The sequence below is a fragment of the Ctenopharyngodon idella genome, chromosome 5 (assembly GCF_019924925.1).
Source record: "Ctenopharyngodon idella isolate HZGC_01 chromosome 5, HZGC01, whole genome shotgun sequence".
NCBI lineage: Eukaryota > Metazoa > Chordata > Actinopteri > Cypriniformes > Xenocyprididae > Ctenopharyngodon > Ctenopharyngodon idella.
In genome coordinates this window covers 2,482,978-2,504,408 of record NC_067224.1, presented here as the reverse complement: position 1 = coordinate 2,504,408, position 21,431 = coordinate 2,482,978, and the positions used below count along the sequence as shown (strand labels likewise).

Below are 21,431 nucleotides of genomic sequence, written 5' to 3'. Positions count from 1 at the left end.
TAATATAGTTGTCATTACTGGTGCGAACTGCCCTTTATACTTTAAATTCGCATTGGAGCGTCAGCATTTAACAGGGGCACTGCCTGTTTCGAGCCTCACATGAGAGAGCAGTCTGATATCTTTTGGCCTTCTGGCTGTTTCTTACCCTCTCAACACTCCAGTTTCTTTTGCTCCAGACCCGATCTGGGTGCTGAAAGCCTACGGGCTGCAAATCCAGCATTCAGCACAGATGCTATATGTCAACAGGGTGATGCATGTCTCTGCTGATACACCAGACGTCTTTACATGAACCAGAAAACGTGCTATCTGACAAAGTCTCGACTTCCCTGTTTCTCTCGCCGTGACCCAGTTTTCCACTTCAGCTTCGATGTGTTCACTAACCAAAGAAAGAGATGCAAAATCCTGAAATAACCTGAGAATTCTCCAATATGTTTGGTCATCGTGGCGCTCTAGAAAGACTCAGGGAGTCAGTGTTTCTAATGACAGGGCTTTGACTGCTACAGTTTGGCCCAGGCAAACGTTTCAAAGCAGCTGCGCGACTCCTGCGGCAGACAGATTTGCCTCTCGGACCCTTCCTTTTTGAACTAGTCATCCGTCACGAGTCAGCCGCATTTCACTACATCTTAATAAAGTAATCCCCCTCTCGTTTTTTCTCCCCTTTGGAATGCTCTTGTTCTTTCTATTCCTCTTTGCTCATTCAGGCCTCTGACAATGATTTGTTTTCTTTTCAGATTCTGGGTTGAGTAGGGCCGTAGTTTATCATTACTCCAACTTCCCTCTATATCTTTTTTTGTAAATCTTTGGTTTGCTGGCCCCCTTTCCATTCCAGAATATTTATGTGAATGTCCATGTTGTTACTGTAGGACGCTGTTTTATTATTTCTTTTCTCCCTTTCCAATGATCTACATACATACACACATGTATACAGAAATGTCCTATTGATTAGGGTATTGGTTGAACTAACATTGGTAGAAATGGCCAATGTCAGCCATCAGTTAAATATATGGACTCTCACATTGGCATGTGTTTTTTCCCCCCTCCTGTTCTTTTTTACTCTTAATTCTCTTCACTAGGATTATTAAAGTCTACAAAGGCTCATCACATAATTAATGGCTATAACCCTCACCACTTAAACCCTGACGGCTAGTCCAGTGAACCTGCCTTTGAAAAACATAGCCTGTCTTAAAGCATTTTTCAGAAACCTACGGTATAATCCATCTTGGGTCACACATGCACGTTTGGCCGATCGGAAGATGCGTGGGGGGGCGCGCTCATAAATCAGCTGTTAAGCAGTAGGGACGAGGCCGGGAGGCTACAGGGTTAATGAATTTCTCCGGCTGGATGGGGGTCGCTGAGGGTCTCGGCGAGGGATAAGACTGGATGCGTAGGAGCAGGTTGTCCAGAGAGGCCCCATCAGTCAGATCAAAGGTGTCTGCAGGGAAGGTCACCGCTTTCGGCCAAAGACCTGTCCTGAGCGAGAGAGACTGAAGAACACTAATAAACAGTTCTGCCATTCTGCACAAGGTCTGTATGTTACTTAGTGTGTGATACACAATTATATTTCAGAATGCTTGAGTCTCTGTGCACTATGGACAAAAGAAAAAAATAGTGTTTCATTCTTGTGGAATTAGTGTTTTTCTTCTAGCCAAAAAAGTTGAATACACACACACTTTAAGCAATATTTGTAGGATTGTGTCCCTTTAAGTGTTTCAGCTATTTCAGTTTTTCACATTCACCGGTTCAGCGATCCGCTGACTGCCACTAGAGGTCAATGGTTAACTCCATTTTGGCTCAGAATGGACTGTTTTCTCAAGGGTGACATGTTGAAGATTTAGAGAGAGGCCTCAGCACTGGCGGTGTAATTGTTGGTTAAACCTCCTTTAATCCAAAGGATTATTCTACACAACTGCTAATTTGTCATGACCACCATTAATATCTGAAACAAAATACAAGACGTTCCTCAATCACAATTCAAAAGTGTTGCACTCAAATGGGCTTAAACAGTGAATAACTCTTAGAATAACACTTACATTTGTGTAGTTTATTGATTTTCAGTTATTAAAATGTCTATTATCACTCCAGTAAACTTCAGCTCCACCAATTCTGAAAAGCCATTATTCATAGTTATTCATACACTGTAAAAAAAAATATTTTCATGATTTATTATCTTTTACAGTGTAGAGTTAATAGGTGTATGGTATGGCATAGATTTATGCCACAGTCAGTAGAGTTGCATTAAATAAACTCAGAATTCAAGGAAGAATCTTTTACATTTATTCTGTTTTCTATGTACATTTTGTTGTATGTACAGCATGTTTGTATGTTTTTGACAGTTTTTTTTGTATGCATTCAAAATTTTAAACCAGTCCGATTATCTTTTTCTCTGTATCCCCCCCATCTTTTTTTTTTTTTTTTTTTTTTTTTTAGCTTAAAGGAAAGTTTGACTACAAAACTCAAAGTACTGAAAAAACAAATGTCAAAATGTCAATCTAGCAAATGGCCTTTAAGGTAAAGTAACATGAAGTTTTATAATACAAGAAAAATAAATACTATTAACAGGAAAAAAAAATCTGCGTGTCCAAAAATAAACATTTCCATACCGTTTGTTAAGGTACTACATGTTGCATGTAAATCAAAAACAATATTGTATCTTAGATGTTCTAGAATAACTCTAAAGCATTTTTAGTTGTCTGTGTTCTTACAGAGATACTGGGGCCAGTATGTCAGTGATAACTAGCTTATAGTACTATTGAACTACCAGTCTATTGTATTTTAGCTTGTATTGAGTGTTGTGCTTTATTTCCAGCTAACCGTTTAGCAAAAAGTGCTCATTTATCAAATTAATTTTACTGATGTTTTGCATCATGGACTTACTGGTAGTTTAGAGACACAAAGATACATAAAAGATTGCTTTAAAACTTGTAATATATCCCTGAACAAAATCTGCATCACCAAAATGTTTTAGTCTTCACCAAGTAAAAATCAGCACTTCTACCGTGATTTGAGAGACAAATGGTGCTCACTGACCAGAAGAAGGTTTCATGTTTTGTTTTTCTACAGATAAGATCCCAAAGACTTGTTCTATAACATATAACCTCATACTTTCAAAAGTACAAAGTCAAAAACAACTCAAACAATGAAATGGAAAAAATACTATAAAACTGGATTTTCTTCCCCCCTCAATTACTTTGCCATCTTTTTTTAATAAGGTTTGTCGGTTGGCATCTTTGTGCATTTGTCCTTGCATTGAAAGGGAAAAGTTCTTTGTCCCTGATATTCAGTCAGTATCATGCAAAAATGCCCTGCTCAAACACAGAGACGTTCAGTGCTGCCTTAGCCAGTTGAACTGGCCTCCGATATTTATGAGTCTCACAAGGCAGCGTAGATATAAAACATATAAATATGCAGGAAAGCGCCTCTCCTCCATGTTGGGGATCCAGTTAGCTGCCTTCATTCCAGTCGGGCATAATGCTGACGCTGTGCACGGCGTGGTACTGGTGCGGGGAGAGGGTGCGAGGGATACCGTGAGTGTACAAGTACTCGTTGCCCTGCAGGCCGGCGGTCGGCGACTGGATTCCCGCGCTTGGACTGCACTGGCGGCCCAGCGGCTGATGAGGCATTGAACCCTGGTACATGGCGTGGGTGTCGCCCAGCTGCGGTGAGGCGTGGCCTGCGACGCCGCTCAATCTGGACACCAGCGGTCCTGAGGTGAAATGAGCAGAGAAGTGCTGATAGGGTAGCCGCTCCATCTGCTGCATGGTGGTCACGGAGCAGCCGCCGTACGGCGAGACCCCCGCCCAGGTGTTGCAGCTGATGTCTTCCAGGCTGGGCACGGGCTCAGTGGATTGTGACGCGCTGGCATACATGCACGCCTGCCGCTGGCCAGACTCGGCCCTGTAGGGGGCGCCGCTGAGACCCAGAGACTGAGAGTAGCTCACGGGCCGGTAGTAGTGATCATCCTCGCTGGATGAGCTTTCCACGTAGGTCTTCTTGTACGAGTGCTCTCCTGCGTGACAGTCGTCCTCAGCTGCGCACAGACAAAATGGGATGGAAATGAATGTGGTATGATGTAGAAATATCACAAGCCAATCAAACGGGACTGAATCTTTGCTTCTAGTCACTGCAAAAAGTTTCCTTACTCTATACTAGGGGTTGCACAGACTACCACTCTGCCATGACGCTTTAAGCATGACGACGACTAGTCGCTGATCGTGGCCTATAGAGGGCGCAACAGGATAAAAATATCTTTGAAGTCCACCTTTACACTCAGTATCCTACAGTTAATTACTAATAAATGCATACTTCGAGAGCGCTCCACAAGATATGTTTGATTATACCATCTGGATGCTCAATATTGATCGGGTGAATGCACGTTTTAAACAACTTATTGTACAAGTTAATCGCCTTTCTAAACTGCGTTGCTACACAGACACTACACACGCATGTGCAGATAGATTGCGCTCATACAGAATCATTCAGTAGCGCAGAAATGTATTGTCAACACTGTTCTGTGATTTATCAGTAAAATAGCTTAGAACCTGAAAAGTTCTAGCATATATTTCTTAGTAACTAAAACGCACAGCTTCACTATCAGTAGAGAGACGCTGGCAGGTAGAAGTAATTCACATGCAAACGCTCTCTCACTAATGCATTCATATAAATGTAATCTTTACTGTGCTACTTTCTGTATCTGATTTAGAACGAGTAGAAATCCGTGAGAAATATAACGACCCAAAGACAAAAGACCTGATAAAAACATGCACGAGATGCTGCAAAAGATGCAAGACGTGAGCGCAAGGGTCATATATACGTCAAGCTAGTGCATATTTACATAATAAAACAATGGAAAAGTAGCGCATTGGAAAGGAAAATGCGACTCGACTTTAATCACATAAAAATCTGAAGTCGTTCAACCCCTACTCCCCAGCAAACATTGGTCCGACGGCAACGTCGTGTCCCACGGTAGGATGGCATAAATTGGTAAAAATATGTAACAGAAAATGTCCTAAAAATGCATTCAGTTACATTTTATAACTTTAATTTTAGAACTATTTTTCAACCATAACGGACGTGTTGGAGGGACGTCTTTTTGACGGTCATTAAACGTCGAAATGTTTGCTGGGTCTATACAATGGAAAAAGTTTGAGTACTGTTAAATCCTTTGCTGCCATATATTTGATGCAAAATTCTGGCAACCACAGCTGCCGTTTTTGCTGAAAATTTTACAGATTTTTTTTACAGTGTTCATTTACACTAAAAACTTTTCAGAAGTGAAATGGATGATGGACCCACCTTTCCTCTTGATGCAGTGATAGTCCTGGCCGTGTTCGTGGGGCAGTGGGTAAGAGGACTGGGACTGAGGCAGCAGATCCTGCGATGTGCTCGTGACCCCGTTCTCACAGGAATACTGGGAGCTCATGCCACTGGGAGTAGAGAGACCTTGGACATCTCCGCCAAACGGACTCTGGCTGGTGCCGACCCGCTGGCGTACAGTACTGCGAGGGACCACCGGGTACTCCTTGGTGCTTTAGAAAACAGAAAGAGCCATTTCATGCCATTCATTTACATGCTTTTCTTTCAGCCAAGGTCTCGAAACCATTCCATTCATAACTAACCACATCCACCACTCCGCTAGAATAATCTCTTCGCCATCTGTCTACAACAGGGGGGTTTTCATGCCAATTAATCTATGAAAGATGCATTAATTCCTTGACTATTTCTTTTGAACCACTGACCTGGTTTCCAGTTGGTCCGCGTTTAACTAAGACCAGACCTGCTAAGTCTCAGTGTTTGACAGTGGAGGACAGATAGGATATCAGGACCTTTGACTTCTACAGAGCACCACGGTGGAGTTTCTTTATTCTCTCTGTATTTTTATGATGCATTACTTTGCTTCGCTGTCTTTTTAACGAATAGCGGCTTCCTCGCTTGTTAGTCATCTCGGATAAAAGCGTCTGCAGAATGAATAACTGAGAATAAAGTTAATAGTAGTGCTGTGTAATGGATTCAGTAGGAGAATCGTACAGGCTTTAGTTGGGTCTTAAAGTCTTCAGGTCATTATCTGGAAACTCAATAGAAGGCTCTCGTGGGAGACATTAGTCAGTTCTTTCTCTGCTTGTTTGAAAGTAACAACAGACAAAGTTAACTACGGCATGGAAAGAGCATTGCCATTTTTTCCTAGTGTATCATGAAGTCTGTCATTTTAGAGTGGACAACGCCTGTGTTGGCTGCTGTCGTCCCTACAACCAGATTTTCTGCTTTGAAAATGTGTTTTTCCACACTCTATACAGCAGTCATCTGGAGAAAATAAGAACACGAGCCATGTGGTCTTTGCCTCCACTGGACAAACTATATCACAACTGCAGACAACTGTTCTGGATCGACATAGAGCTGAAACAGAGATATTGCCATGGCTGTAGGGGGAGTGGACAGTTTTCAAGAGGAACACTCGCATAACAAGTGTCCCCTCAGTCGAGAGCACTGCCTTTGTGAAAGCAGCCGTCTCTGGTTTGTGTCTGAGCTGGTTGAGTGTTTGTGCATGAACTAACACTACCCTGTTTAGTTCAGTTTTAATCTGCTAGGCCATCTGATGATTCTGGTCAGTTTTCCTGTTGTCTTTCAGACACCTATATAAAGAGTGAGCTCCTATGTTGACTCACTGTAAAATATCAGAAAACTTGAGGCAACAAGCTTCAGGACTTTTCTGAGTTTACTCAACTTATGGAAAAAAGTTGGTCGCTATGGAAGTTTGTTAAATGAAATAATGAAATAAATTTTATCTCAGAATTCTGACGTTTCCCCCTCAGTTTATATCTCGTAATTCCGAGCCTATAACTCGCAATTCTCAGAATTATTAGATATAAACTCAGAATTTTGATTAAAAATCCAAATTGTGAGATAAAAAGTCGCAACCGTCCGTTTTCCTTATTTTTTATTCCGTGGAGGAAATAAGCTTCCATAATGCAAACACAATATAATGTTCTGAGCTTATGTTTTAAGTTAATATGAGCATTGATATCACATACTGTGTTGTAGAACTTGTGTATCAGTTATATGTGTATTAAACTGAAAAGGTTATATAGAATTACTTCTATTCACCAAAGAAAGTTGAGTAAATGTGCTGAAACACTAATCACCATAATGGTGACGGACATAACACAACTTTTACAACAAAACAATCCATTTCTTTCTTTTGATGATTTTGAGAAGGTGATTCATGCCTTTGTTTCTGTGAGGCTTGAGTATTGCAACTCTTTGTATGTGAGTGTTTGCCAAACAGCATTAAACCCATTCCAGTTGGTTCCGAATGCTGCAAGCAGGAGCATATTTCCCCTATCCTGGCTTCTCTGGGCTGGTTGCCAGTGCAGTATAGGATTGATTTTAAGCTCCTAGTATTTGTCTACAAGTCCATGAATGGGTTAGCACTCTTACCTGTCAGAGCTCTTACACATGCACAAGCTTTCTAGGTTTTTAAGGTCTTCTGATCAGTCCGTTTTTATTGTTCAGAGGACTAGGTTTAGTAGTAGCGCCGAAGAGATGGAAACATTTTTAAAAGTCGTTTGAAGGAGCATCTTCTTTGTCTACACTGTAAACCCGAATAAGCTGGGCTAACTCAAAAACTGAGGTAATCAAATTTTTTGAGTTATGATGTTCCCAAATTGAAGTAAGCAGAACTATCAAGTTTTGAGTTTGTAGTACTCATGCATGTTAATTGCTCCTAACTTGAAGTACTGACTCATACAGTTTGATACAAATTAACATAAAAGGTTTAGTTAATTAACTTTTTTTTATTTTGAGATCTTGCAAATCAAATGAGTTAGCTTGAGGCATTGTCTGTATGTAGTGTTTTCTTGGTGTCTTGCCTGAGTGTTTTGTCTTTTAATATGGTTTATTTTATTATTGTTCAGCACATTGGTCAACACTTTGTTTTAAATAGTGCTTCATAAATTAACTAACTAATCAAAAACTCTAAAACATTTACTTCTCAATAACATATATTTATGTCATCATAAATCCCCATGCTTTGACCAAAAACAATAATGATTCAAGTGCATCAACAATGATCAAACTAAGCATGCTCAGCAGTTGGGCCCTTATCATCAGACTTGACATGAAACTAACAGACTTGAAACTAAATGGCCAAAAAATGGACTTTAGTAAATATTTTATGTAATGTCAACTTCTTCTACATTCAATAGTTCAGAATAGTTTGTTTGTCTGACAAAACAAAAATGCTGATATGTTTGTTTATCAAAATAATTAACTCATTACGCAAGCACTGGATTATGTACGATTATGTCACTCTTCACAGATTTCGACTCACCTCTGCATTCTTGACATGCGATGCAGCTCCATATCGTCGCTTCCACGAAAGCCCTTTGCGAAAGGATTGTTCTCGATCTTCAGCTGGGTGATCTGTAAAACAACCAACACACAAATGTGGTCTTTTCATTCATTTGGAACAAACAATGAGATCCTCAACCTGATTTGAACTCCAGATATCTTGTTATTAATGGCATGAGAGCATGCGTCGACATCTTAGAGCCCACAAGAGATTGTAAGAAGTTACTCCTAAATGGTAAACCTTGGCAGACAAAGCAGGAAAATTCAAAAAATGACTTGATTTCCTTTTTACTGTTTGCAGTAATGTGTTCATGGATTTGCATTGCCCACTGTTCTCAAATTGATTGTCTTGTATGTTTGTGTTAATTGGGGAACCCATTGTAATTGTCTTTAAAGCATATCTAATAGAATGTTAGATATAGGAGCAAAATGAGCTGCTCTGTGTGGAAATTGACAAATTATCCTGGTGGTTTACTAGTCTGCTTGGTCAGCAGATGATGAAAAGATGAAATCTCCATGTACCCAGCACTGAGGTTTGTTTGATGCTGCTCTAATATAGAAAAACATCTGTCAGTTTGGATAAAGATTGGTGTAGATTTTTGTCTTTGCATAAGCCTGAAAATGTCTAATAATTCCACATGTGAAGCAAGAATAATTAACGTGAATGCTTTCATAGTCTGAGATCTACCATCAGCGGCCTAATATAAAATGTCAAAAGTCAATGTAAAATATTTTGCTTTTTGTGAATAGTGTCCATGCATTTAAAAATATTTAGCTGATTATTTATAGCCGCTTTTAAAGATAATTTGATTATGAAGGGATAAAAAGTATTACTATTAAAGTGCCTCTGTGATAATCTGATTTGACAGATTACAAAATCTGTGAATGTGAATAAAAGATAAAGATAATAAAAATGGAAAAAAAAAAAAAGGTAGTTTTCAAGCATTTGTATGCGAGGTAAATCCCAAGTGCCTCTGGCAAATTTAGAAGCAGTTTTAAAGATGCTCTAGACTGTAATGAGTGAGTTCAGGGATAGTCCTCTAATGAGACTCTCTCTCTGGGAGGGTTTTGTTTTGGCTGTTGTGGTGTGTTTCCTAACAGGACCTGATCTTTGGCATCACTTTGGCTCTCACTTGAGATGAGACCTTGTAAAAATGTGCATGTTGAGACGCACCTTGAGCTCTTATAAACGCACTGTGCGCGTGACAGACTTTACAAAATTCAGTAGTTTTGTATATGACAGTTTGATCTCCTTAATGTGTACCTTTTTTCCATAAAAGTACAAACAGAAAAATTTCAAAATATGTCGATGCATTTGGGAAGGTCGACCATTGTTTTTTATCAAGTATTTTATGGTGCTGTATTGTTTTCGTCTTTATATTCAGTTTATATAATTATCTTACTTTTCACTGATAAATTTGATTAACAGAAGTACAGGTTATTGCATTTTTTTTTTTTTTTTTTTTTTAAAAAGCAAGTCTGTGCGTTATATTAGCAGTACTATACGGCGCGTTTTTGTTTGTATATTCGCATGAAATAACCACATTCATACGGCCTGTTTAATGCTGTTGATAAAGAATATGCGCCATATGCTCTGGTAAATTGTTGTATCTTTTATAACTTGTAACATGTTGCTCATAGTGAGATAAAGGTGGTCCACACATGATTATCAGCGTTGGCTTGTTTAGCTGCAAGCTTAAGACCCAAAAGTTTATTCAAAATCAATTATTTTTAATGGCATACAGGTGCACATGCTTTTACCCTTTTAAAATTGCTTTCTTAAAAAATATTTGTAAAGACGTCGGCTAAATTAACAATCAACATGTTGCATGTAGGCTATAGGATAAATAAAACTTTAAAAAGCTGACTGGTTAGAATTAAAAGTCATAAATAATTAATAGACTTCATCCGTTTATTTAAAAAAAACAGCATTTTTCGCTTTGTGTTAAAAGCGAGGGCGAAAACACCTTCCTTCAGCTCAGCGATCTCTTTCACTTCAACAAAAAATTATTTCGGTCCTCACAGACAAATTTTCATAATAAATTCGAAATATCTTACATTCGAGAGCCGTCAAATAAGCGAGCATTTGACCGTCCCAGTGTTATACACCAATTGCAATCAATGAATAAATACAGGTAGGCCTAACCAAAAGAAGTCTGAATTGAAGCGTGTTAAATGTGTGCAGTTCGATGTTCGTTCTCACATTATCACACAGACCTCAGTTATCCAGATGAGTGTTAGACACACTGAAGCAAAGTGTCCATCTTTGCCATGTTCCTATTAGCGATTTTACGGAATCACGGTGTCATTAAGGCTTTTAACTGGATAAAAGTTACAATAGCAACGGTCCATCCAAAAGTGCAACAAGTGTGACAAAAACAAAGACATGCAATCATTTTATCATAAGCACAATAACGCATTATGTACATAATTGTTTTATCTCTTTATTTAGTTCTATTTGTGCAAACGCTTTCTTTCCGTAGACGATCTGTATTTTTTTAAACTTTCAAGAGAACGACATGCGTAACATTTACGAGGTATAAATGTCTTGGTTTGGGAGCTAAAATATTATACAATAATCGAATTTTGAATTCACGTCTGGAAATATTCTGAGAAGCACAACAGCTGACCAATCAAATAATTTTTAGTAGCCACATAAACTTTTCTGACATGTTTTATTCTTTCTTTCTTTATTTTTTTCTGTAAGTAGAGTATAATTCATGGAAATCTAATAATGCACGCGTTACTTTATTAACTGCAACACAGTCAGAATCTCAGTAGAAGGTTTGATTTCTGGAGAATCGCTTAACCGAGTAATGAATTTAGTGAATTCAGAGAGAAAAATCTAAACAAGCACTGAGATAAAATATATTTTAATTACATATAATGGCTTGTTAGCCTACATAAATTAATATAAATGTAATTAGTATCTTAACAATTCCCCGTTACAATAAGCAACAATATTTCTGATTGCTGAACAATCTCTTTTTTTTTCGGGCAGATCGGTCAGAGCCACTATCACTGTCAAAGTTAGGCTCGTAGTTTGGCTGGAATCATTTTACCAGTCATAAGCTCATACGAATCTGTCACTGACCTGAAACAATTCTATACTAATTCAACAATTCACACACACACACACAAAATCTAATCTATTTTCTTACTTCATGATTTGAATGTTAAAAATGATCTCAACATGATAAACCTAAAATATTTGATCAATCTAACACCTTACCTTATGGTTTTGGTAAGACGTGACTGCAATGAACGCCGTTTCTGGAAACACATGAGTGCAGAAAGCGGTGTTTTTGGATCCAAATCCGTTATTTTCATCTGCCTTCACGATGTGGATCCTGGGTTGATATTTATGCATGGAATTCAGGATGATCTGGAAAGAAAATAGAGCTTAAATATGACGACCAAACGCCTCATAATCAAATGCGTATTATTTCTCGATAATATACAGCAATATATAATATAGCTATAGAAAGACATTTCATATAAAATGATGCAACCATGCGTGATTAATGTAGCCTAACTGCGAAAGACCGACGCTTACAAATTGTTATGACTGAACGTTTATCTTTCTATCAGCTGCGTTTTATAAACACTTTCATTTTTCAGATACGTTTTGAGATCAATAATCGGCGCTGTTGCGCTCCGTCTGTTCGCTTTCCTTGGACAAGCCTAATTGTAGTGTCGGATTTTGGAATTAGAGCCACTTTGCTAAGACAAATCCCGGCTTTTAATATAAGCACGAACAGTTTTGTCCTCCTGTTACATATTGTTCAAACTAGACCGAGTCTGAGCAGCGCTGGATCTGAAGATTTACAGCACTGCAGAAAAATCTCCATATAGTAGCTGTTTTAGCAGTGGTCACTTGTCTTAAATATGGATTTTAAATAGAATATTGCTTTTTGCTCAAGTTCTTGTCGGCTCTGTCGGCTGTTCTTTTCCAAGTCAAATGTGTGTGTATAATGTAGGCAACTTTGTCTAAACTTTGCATTCTGGATGTGGATGCCAAGTTTACACACACATGCATTCCTCTTTTCCATTTTCATGCGTTTTCCCCTCGCATGCATTCTCCAAACAACTGCAGCGTTTCTGCTTTGATCAGTGACATCGGTCCAGTCCCTCTGAGCCGCTTTTGGCTCAAATCAACACTGAGACTTGGAAAGCAAGGCTTGCTGTAAACTTTAAACACTGCTCTCAGCTGGGAATATTGCTTTTGCTCCAGATCGACAAGATGATTTATTAGATAAATATAAATATATAATAATATATAAAAATGCATGTGATGTCAAAATAAAATTCTGAAGCACACTGTAGGCCTACTTGGATACTGCAACCAAACAGAAAATGTGGAAATCTGCATGGACATCAGAAAAGTTTTCTGTGGGACCACCCACTGTTCTGGATGCCCTGTTGCTCCATTTCTCCATTTGCCCCCGCGCTGTATGATAGTTTTTAATGATAGTGAGCGATCACTGAGGGCCATGAATGTTGCCCCACTCTTTCATGTTCCCGACATCACAGGGACTCTGAAACCCTGCAGATTAACAGCCTTTGTATACCTCTGTCCATCACTCATCACACTCTGCCATTAGATATAAACAGTTTGAAGCACAGTTATCCAAACTCCGCCATTTTGACTCAGATATTTCTGGATGGCTGCGAGAGGCAGAGAATGTGTGTATGCCTATTGATGAATGGTACTAAAATGATCAAAGCCAGTTTGCGTCGATCTAAAAACGCCTTGAACTTGGAACATTCAGACTGTGCTCAAGTTAACTATTGCTTTTACTGTGTTCATACTTGGTAAGTGACCCACATGGGAATTATTGTGAGTTTCTTTCAGACATCTTTATCTCATCATTGGAGTCTAATTAAGACAGAGTTGGGAAATATTGGCTGGTTTTATGTATTTCCTAACAGGTTCCAGCTTATAGCGTTGCATGTTCAGCCTTGCTTTTGAGACTAGTAATTATAAATAGGTCTGAAATTATTTCAACCACCTGGAACAACAAACCGATAGATTGTTATTTTGGTCGAGAAGCCGGACTTCATTTATAAATCCCAGGGTACTCTTTCGGCACAAAAGGGGGCACGCCAAGAACCGCTGCAACCAATCAAAAATGCATTCTGGACAGAAATTTACAACTCGGCTCACATTCCAGCCGGGCTCCGATTTCATTCTACCAGCTGAGGTTTGGCAGCAAAACAAGCTTGATCGACTTCAACCTTGTGATCAGAACTAAACAGCAAAGCGCTCACAGTCACAAATACACATATGAGGCGTCTAAACACCATCTGTTTGCAGGAATAAACTCAATGCACACTCTTAAGGTGATCTGGGCTAAATCTGAGAAATGTTGAACAACATGCTCTTGAATTAAGAATACCACTGTAGGCTGAAAAACTCCTCTACACTAGCTTAAGCCGAAAGTGGACGCTTCACATATCAAGATTGCTGGTACCTGGAGAATGAAAAACAGTTTACAGAGCGTAAATTTGTAATCTGAACTAAGTGTGTCCACATCTGAGGCTGTCTGCTGGTGCATTTGTTGTCACAATTATCATTACTGGATTTAAGATGTGTTTTGGTTATTACACTGTTCTGGCGTTTGTCAGTAGCACCTATTCAGGGCTGTATTTCCTGAGCTAGAGTTCCGATGCAATTCACCCGCAAAATGCTACCTAAAAACTCAAATCCTCTTTCTCTGCTTGGCCTGAGGGAAAAAATGAGGAATGCTTGTCATGAGTTCTGTGTCTGAAAAAAATGGTTACTGTTTATATTCAAGTCAAAAATCACTGAACCAACCTATACACATCGATTTATGCCGACAAAACAAGTAGCTTTTTAGGGTGTGCAATCCAACATGATTTTGTCAAATATATTTCTGTGTTCAAGGGTTGGGGTTAGTTTCAAAGCAAAAACATCAGACAAATATTCACTCACATGTCCAAAGGGATCGAGGTGGTTGTTTGTCAGTTTAAGCTTCTGGAAAGACACCAGTTGCCGCATCCAGTGTGCGCCAGTGGCCGGAGAATCCGGATGGACGTACAACCTTCCCGGCATGGCAGGTTCTGCTTTCCCCGTCACAGACCTGAGCCATAGTGCAAAACACACTCAACTGCATCATTGTAACTTCCCTCCAAATTTTTATACTTGCAATATTTTATATTAGTTACTTGTGATTATTGATATGGTTCTCAGGTTTGAGATTCTCTTCATTTGTCCCATGCATTAATTAGTACAAGGATGATTTCATTAAAACTAAAAGATGTTTTGTTCCCTGAACATGTGTTTCCTTTATTGAAATTGAAACTTGTCAAAATGTGATTCAGCCTCCATTTATCATGCATCACTGCCTTGTGCATTGTACATAATGTCTTTCAAAGACCGGTTTATTTGGTTAATGGCTAAGATGATGGTTGATCAAGAGGGTCGTTAGTTCCAGAACATGCACTGAACGGGTAATTATCGGGGATGTTGGCCTGTGGACATCCTCCCTCAATAACCTCAACAATTTAAAACCACTGACCCTGAAAAAGGAGCATAAAACAAGTAGCATAATACTGTGTTTTCTGTTTTGCTGTAGGAAGCAGATGGAATCGAATATTATATAAAGGCTGTTTTTCCTCATCCTTTACATTTTAAAGTGTAAATATAAACTATCAATTGTTTTAAACTAAAATGAACAAGTCTGTGTAACCAATATTTAGGAATATCTGAATCATCTTCTTTTCTTAGTCTTAGTTAAGCATGCATAAAGACCACAAATGAATCTTATTTAATTATTTCATTAAAAGGAATATGTGACAGTTTGATAGGTCTTGCCAAGAACATTTGAGAAGCTTGTCTTTAGTACTAGAAGGTGCTGGGAAGCAATATTGAGAACTTTAAACGTAAGACATCTAAATAATAACCTGAATAAAAGAATTGATGACTCACGAACCATTTGTTATCGGCGAATTTATAGCGGTGGTCATCGGCTGGCACAACATCCATCAGGAGAATGTATTTGGTTTTTGGGTTCAACCCGGTGACCTTCACTTTGAAGCTTGGGAACATCCGCCTGTGGATGAAAACGGGACAATATTACAGCACGGATTGCGTAAAGGCTGTGTTGAAGCTTTTATTAAATGATAATAATAATACTAATTTAAAGTATATTTGTTAATGGAAGAAACAAAACAACAACAAAATCCATAATTTTAGACGTATAGACGAGAAGTGCGTTCTGGAGATACATTTTGACACGCCACAACTTTCAGATTATTTCAAATATAGGCTTTTACGATCGTGTTGGACACCCTTTACTACCTTTAGTATGGTAAATCTGATTCAGATTAATTTCGTCGTACACATGCCGATATAGGCTTTAAGTCAACGCTTAAATTACAGAATATAAAAGGAACATTTTAGGACAAGAAACTAAAATAATGAGATATTGGGGTGAACTAAAACTATGAAAATGTGCATATATGTGCTTTCAGTGGCACAACTTCACACGTGATGCACGGATTCACTTTAAGAAACACATGTATTAAAATGCACAAAAGAACAGAGCAGTTTGTGTCGATTTTGTCAAGTGTTTGATATATGAGGTAGAGAGGGATTTTTTTCCCCCCACTAAACTGTCGAGAAAATTCTATTAGAACAAAAGCCACCTTTGTCCAGCTCTGTGCAGAGAGAAAATCATAAACTGCACATTTTGAAATCTGCCGCGATGTAATTGTTATGAATAATAAATGAGAAGAACTGCAAGACAATTTGCTGCATGCATACGGAGATTTATGACATGAAACATCATCTTAATCTCCCTCGATTAGCTCGGTATTTCTCGAACTTTACCTTGCCTTTTTATCTTCTCACACTGACCATAATGTTAAGCAACAGCACTCAGGAGTTCATGCACACTGATTTCATGCTTTAAACTCGCATGTGATTCCTGAGAAACCTTTACTGTGATTAAAGAAGCCAAATGTTTTGTCAATGAAAGAGGCGCTGAATCACAGTTAGCCTACATGTTCAATATGTTTTTAAAACACTTCTTAGCTATTAGAGAGAAATAACAGCAGCCTTTGTTGTTAACGATTATAAACATTTATAATTTACAAACAGTTAATACCCATTGTAACCTTAAAAAAGCTCCTCTAATTTTATATTTCAGAGGCCATACGCGATGATAGCATTTTCAAGTGCTCTTTTAGTTTTACAGAAAGATCCAAGTTCAGTGCATAACTTTAACATTATTGGAAAAATCTGCATCAAGAATACAGACGATGATTGTTTCCAGCTCATAACTAGGATAAAAACTCATCTTAAATGATGGAGTCAAACCATTGTTTATTGAAGTACGCGGGATTAGTCTGACACTGCAAACTTTCAAAACACATTCTTAACAAAAATAATTTAAATTGAATTTAAAATTTAAATAATAAAAAGCTAAATTAATCGTTATTGTAGTGTAGAAATCTGAATTTTATGTTATCATATATAGAGCCAAGCAAACCAGTCTGTGTCGATAAAAATTAAAATGGAAAATGTATAATTAATTCTAATTCAATAAACTATTTCATGTCCATTGCAGTGGGGAAAACAGACGAAGGAATAGGCTCATATAATATAATTATATACAATCATCCAATGATAATAAAAATTGCATTGCGTGCATTTTTTCTTTGTTTATGTAGGTTATCTGAAAACTGCATAGAAAAGATTTGTGTCTTACCTCCCTGCTTTGGTGATGATCATTTCAGTTCCCACTTCATGAAACTTTGTCCACAACTCTCGCTCGTGTAAGTAAACTTTTATCCCTTCCATTCCCTTTTAAAAAGACAGATGCAGACGTGGAGAATGAACAAATGCACTGCATCTTTTCAAGCATTAATAACGACGCTGCCGCTACTCAAAATGGCATCAAAATGCGTGTGCAGAAAGGAGGAGAAAAAAGTTGTTCAGCTTTAAGTATCTAGATCAATAAAAGTAACTAAACCAGAATAAATGACAATAAACTCCAAGCTTAAGTTTTGATTTTGTACTAAACCAGAATTTTAAAATCTGAGTAAGCTAACATTACCTGAAGTTCTTTTAGAACGACAATTTGTTATTATTTTCGAATGGTGTAGTAGCAAAGAGAACATTTTCAGAAATAGCCTATGTGAACTATCTACTGCCAAATATTCCCACATGTACACACACCTTCATGATCTGCATTACTTTTAGTTGCAATATTTTGTTTTGATGATTTTATGCATCTCATTCCGTCGATCTACATTTGAATCCTCTTCGAAAGCACTCGTGTTACATTATGCCTCCTCGACCATCTGAACAAAAAGTTATTAAATTACTGCACAGCTTTAATTTTCTTATGTCAGCGGCTGTTCAACAATTAACAACTATTAAGCGATCTAAATAGGCTCATTCCATACACTTATATTGTTTTTATAAACAGCTAGTTATAAATACTAAACCCTGACCCACACACTAACCCTAACAGAAAACTTTCTGCAATTTTACACTTTAAAAAAAACTTTGTACTGTTTTACAAATAGAATGTTTTGACAGATGAAGCTCACTTCTGGGTAGCCAAAATATGGTTAAGTAGACACGCACGCACACACACACACACACACACACACACACACGCAATGAAGTGGTTGAAGACAGTAGCTGTTACCTGTTGAATGTAGGTTGTCTGTGATGACGGGGATTTGCTAGCGGCTCCATTCTGCTTGTCTGATTTACCGTCGTTTTGTACATCTTTTGAATCAGTGTCACTGGGAGAGTTTTGGAGTCGAAAGGTGTCTTCGCTGTCCGCCATGTCAGAAGGGCCTGTGAACTACTTCCACCGCGAGGCCTAAATGACAGAAAAGAAAGCGTTAAACAAGCGTTTCAGTTGTTCGGTTCCCTTCAGCCCATTTTGCACCACTTTAATAAGTCCTTGCCATTGATTACAATGAAATTATCATTGTGCTTGTGAGTTTTGCATTTATGCTAACGAAATAAACTTCCAAAACAGTCTTCATTAAAAACTCTCCCATATGGTCCTACAAAAACAAGTGCAGTGTTCATAATATTGAAAAGTCTGTTCACATAAATCATCCAGGTAATCGCAACTTTCTTTGAACACAAACACACACATTATATACACCTACACATTAATACAGCCTACGTATTAGATACATAATTCATAAACATATAGCTTTTTAAACAATGCAGTTCAGTTCTCATTGTCTTCCTTGAAGCGTCTATGAATTCTATGAATGGGTTAGGAGCTATAATCATTGCAACTTTCTTTTGAGAGATGGGAAAAGTGTTTGATAAATAATATTCTGTAATTATAATGAACCACAATAGAGCATTCTATGCATCACGGATGATTTACACATCTGTATGCCGATGGTTTAAGCTGTAGCGATGGCCTAAGTGCAACAACTCAATGAATCAGACTCGAAGAAACTGACAATTGGACAATACCTTAAATTCCGATGCAGTTTTGCGAATCCCTGAAACGGTACAATAAGCTCGTAGCAGTTCCAAATACTCGCGGTTTGATAGCGAACTTCCCTTTGAATGTCAAATATATTCCAAGCGTGAAGCTCACGGGATTCTGCTCGGTGAACCCATGGATTTCCTCTACGTCCTCAGTGAGGCAAAAATCTTCATCCAGATCGATTAAAAACGAGAATCGTTCTTCTGGTGGTAGTGATGGACTTGCACTAATGGCAGTTCGCACGCATTCGGAGGCTCTGTCTAGTATTCCTCGAGAAAAGAAGCACAATCACCTCCTCCCTCGCTCTCTTTCTCTATCCGTCCCCTCTCTCTGTCTCTCTTCCTCTGTTTCTCTAATGGTCAAACCCCGTGCGTTACGCTGGAAAACGGAAGCGCTGGGACGAACCACGTAGGTAGTGTGGGTTCGTCTGCAATGCCGTGACAATATCGGTCCACCCACAGTATAACTGCCCCCCACATTACCCCCACCCGCCCACCCTTAATCTGTATCCTTCTCTGAGGAGACATTTTATACGCACATATATAAAATAAGTTTGCATTTCATCTTAGGCTACCAAATAGGCTAACTAGAAATGTGTGTAGGGTATTTTGCATCTTGTCAGGTCAAATTTGTTTTATTAAGCAGGCCTGAAAAATTTCTTAAATTAAAAATAAAATTCACATTTGTGCATTTGGCAGATGATTCCATCCAAAGCGACTTGCATTGCATTCACGGCACATCAGTTCTTGCTTTCCCTGGGAATCGAACCCATGACCTTTGCTCGCGCATGCTCTAGTGTTTGAGCTACAGGAATGCATAATTTAAAATGGACAAAATACATTGTGATACATGTTTGAAAGCTTTTGGAGATTAAACCTACTAATCCTGAGAGTAAAACAGACACAGGACATGCAAAAATGATTAGAACGCGGATTTCATTTTATAGGACGTTTGAAATAGGAAGTTTGCGCCACATAATGTGTGCAAGATACAATCGTGTGTTTGTGAGCGCGTGTTTGTTGCGTTATGATTCAATAGTGTTAACGTCTACGAGACGGATCTTCCGTGGCCTGCATGAAGCCGTAGATTTAGAAACCAGTGTCGCTGGCAGCTGTGTGTGTAAATTACTACATATTTTACACTTGTCGGTTTCCTAGACAGACTTTTATGTTGTCGGGTTTGGTATTGGATTATTTCCTCAAAATAGATTGAATTTCATCGCTGAAGGCTAAAAGCGATACAGTTAGAAATCAGATTAGATTGTTTTTGACGTAAGTGGAGTTTGAATTCAAGTTTGTCCACAAATTAAACTGATACATGACTAAAGTGATAATCGATATTTTGGTTTCAAACCAAATCCACATAGGCTACAGATCACTTGTAATAAAAGAAAAACTCGGACCCCGCAGGTCACCATAGATAAAGGCTCCTCAAGTCACTCGTTATAGCACAGGATAGTAAAGCGCTAAATCTAGTCAAGAAACTTCCCTGAACTCAGGAACTAAATATAGCAGCTGATAACCCAGGGCTTCAAAGACAACAGCGTGCGAACCGGTGTGTTGAAATCACAGTTCCATGAATGAACAATAATATGACCCGATTTCTACCGCCTCGGGCCCAATTGCGATTCACGATCCGTCGTGAGCATCAGCTCTCTTACAATACATGGAAATCCAACAGACCATTTAAATGCAGACATTTAATTCATGGTCTATATTAATGAGTAATAGTGCTGTAATAACAACCCTCTGATGTGATGAGCTGGTGCGTGTTTCAAAAACATTGCATCGCCACTCTAATTTGTGGTATTATTATTATTATTCCACAAAAATGAAAGAATGCAATTTATTGAAAATGCTTAAGAAACTGAATATATATTTATATATGCTTATATATATTCCAGTGCTTACAGGAAGACAATATGACAATAAAAATATCATGCACCTGCATCAGAGATTATTATCCAAAATCTCTAGAATTCTCTGCAAAACATCTTGTTCTTGCAAACGTTTCAGTACAGAGTGCATAAATAGGCTAAATGTGTGTGAATCAGTCTAGTTCGCAAGAAACAAAATATTAACATTCTCTTTATAAGTTAATAAGTTACATTAACAAGACATTGACCTATTAGTTATGAAACACTAGAGGTAAGAACATTTAAAATATATATTTTTAAATTTGCCAATAATTTCCTAAACATAGTAGATAGAAGATTCAAAATAATTATTTAGTGGTTTAAAAGTTTCCCGCCCGCTTTTACAGTTCATGACATAATCCTTAATTTCTTTTTCAAAACAAAAATTTAATCGCTCAGGACTTTTCCAGTTGATTTTGAGATTTAAATGTAATTCTGTTTGAATCCCTCCGTGTGGGAAGGGCAAGATTATTCCACAAGTCATTTGCCAACTTGCATTGCACAAAATAATTTACCAATGTGAGAATGTAGCTATATAGACTTATGTGGCATAAAACAACTTTTCTCTTAAGTTGAAGCCACGTGGTTCTTTTTAAACATTACAAAAACTTTTTAAAAATGTATCTTGTTGACTTATTTCTGCAGAGCAGTTCGTTTTACGTTGCCATTATTCT

General features: G+C 38.1%; 1 protein-coding gene across 1 annotated transcript; it reads right to left on the bottom strand.

The window, feature by feature from the left end:
* Nucleotides 1–2,251: 2,251 nt before the first annotated feature.
* tbx5a (T-box transcription factor 5a) lies at nucleotides 2,252–19,268 on the bottom strand. The gene is made up of 9 exons (XM_051895149.1): nucleotides 18,827–19,268; nucleotides 18,027–18,206; nucleotides 17,079–17,173; nucleotides 15,300–15,419; nucleotides 14,300–14,447; nucleotides 11,576–11,728; nucleotides 8,324–8,415; nucleotides 5,293–5,525; nucleotides 2,252–4,027 (listed from the first exon to the last, which is right to left on the bottom strand). Exons 2-9 carry the CDS (start codon nucleotides 18,168–18,170, stop codon nucleotides 3,441–3,443), a joined length of 1,572 nt encoding a protein of 523 aa, XP_051751109.1. The 5' UTR covers nucleotides 18,171–18,206; nucleotides 18,827–19,268; the 3' UTR covers nucleotides 2,252–3,440.
* Between the last annotated feature and the right edge of the window lie 2,163 nt (nucleotides 19,269–21,431).

Excerpts from the sequence above, each read along its gene's own strand:
- tbx5a (XM_051895149.1), bottom strand. The coding sequence starts at position 18,170 with ATGGCGGACAGCGAAGACACCTTTCGACTCCAAAACTCTCCCAGTGAC. Across the intron at positions 17,174-18,026 it reads AGACAACCTACATTCAACAG|GGAATGGAAGGGATAAAAGT; the intron begins GTAACAGCTACT and ends TCTTTTTAAAAG. Across the intron at positions 14,448-15,299 it reads AAATTCGCCGATAACAAATG|GTCTGTGACGGGGAAAGCAG; the intron begins GTTCGTGAGTCA and ends ACTATGGCTCAG.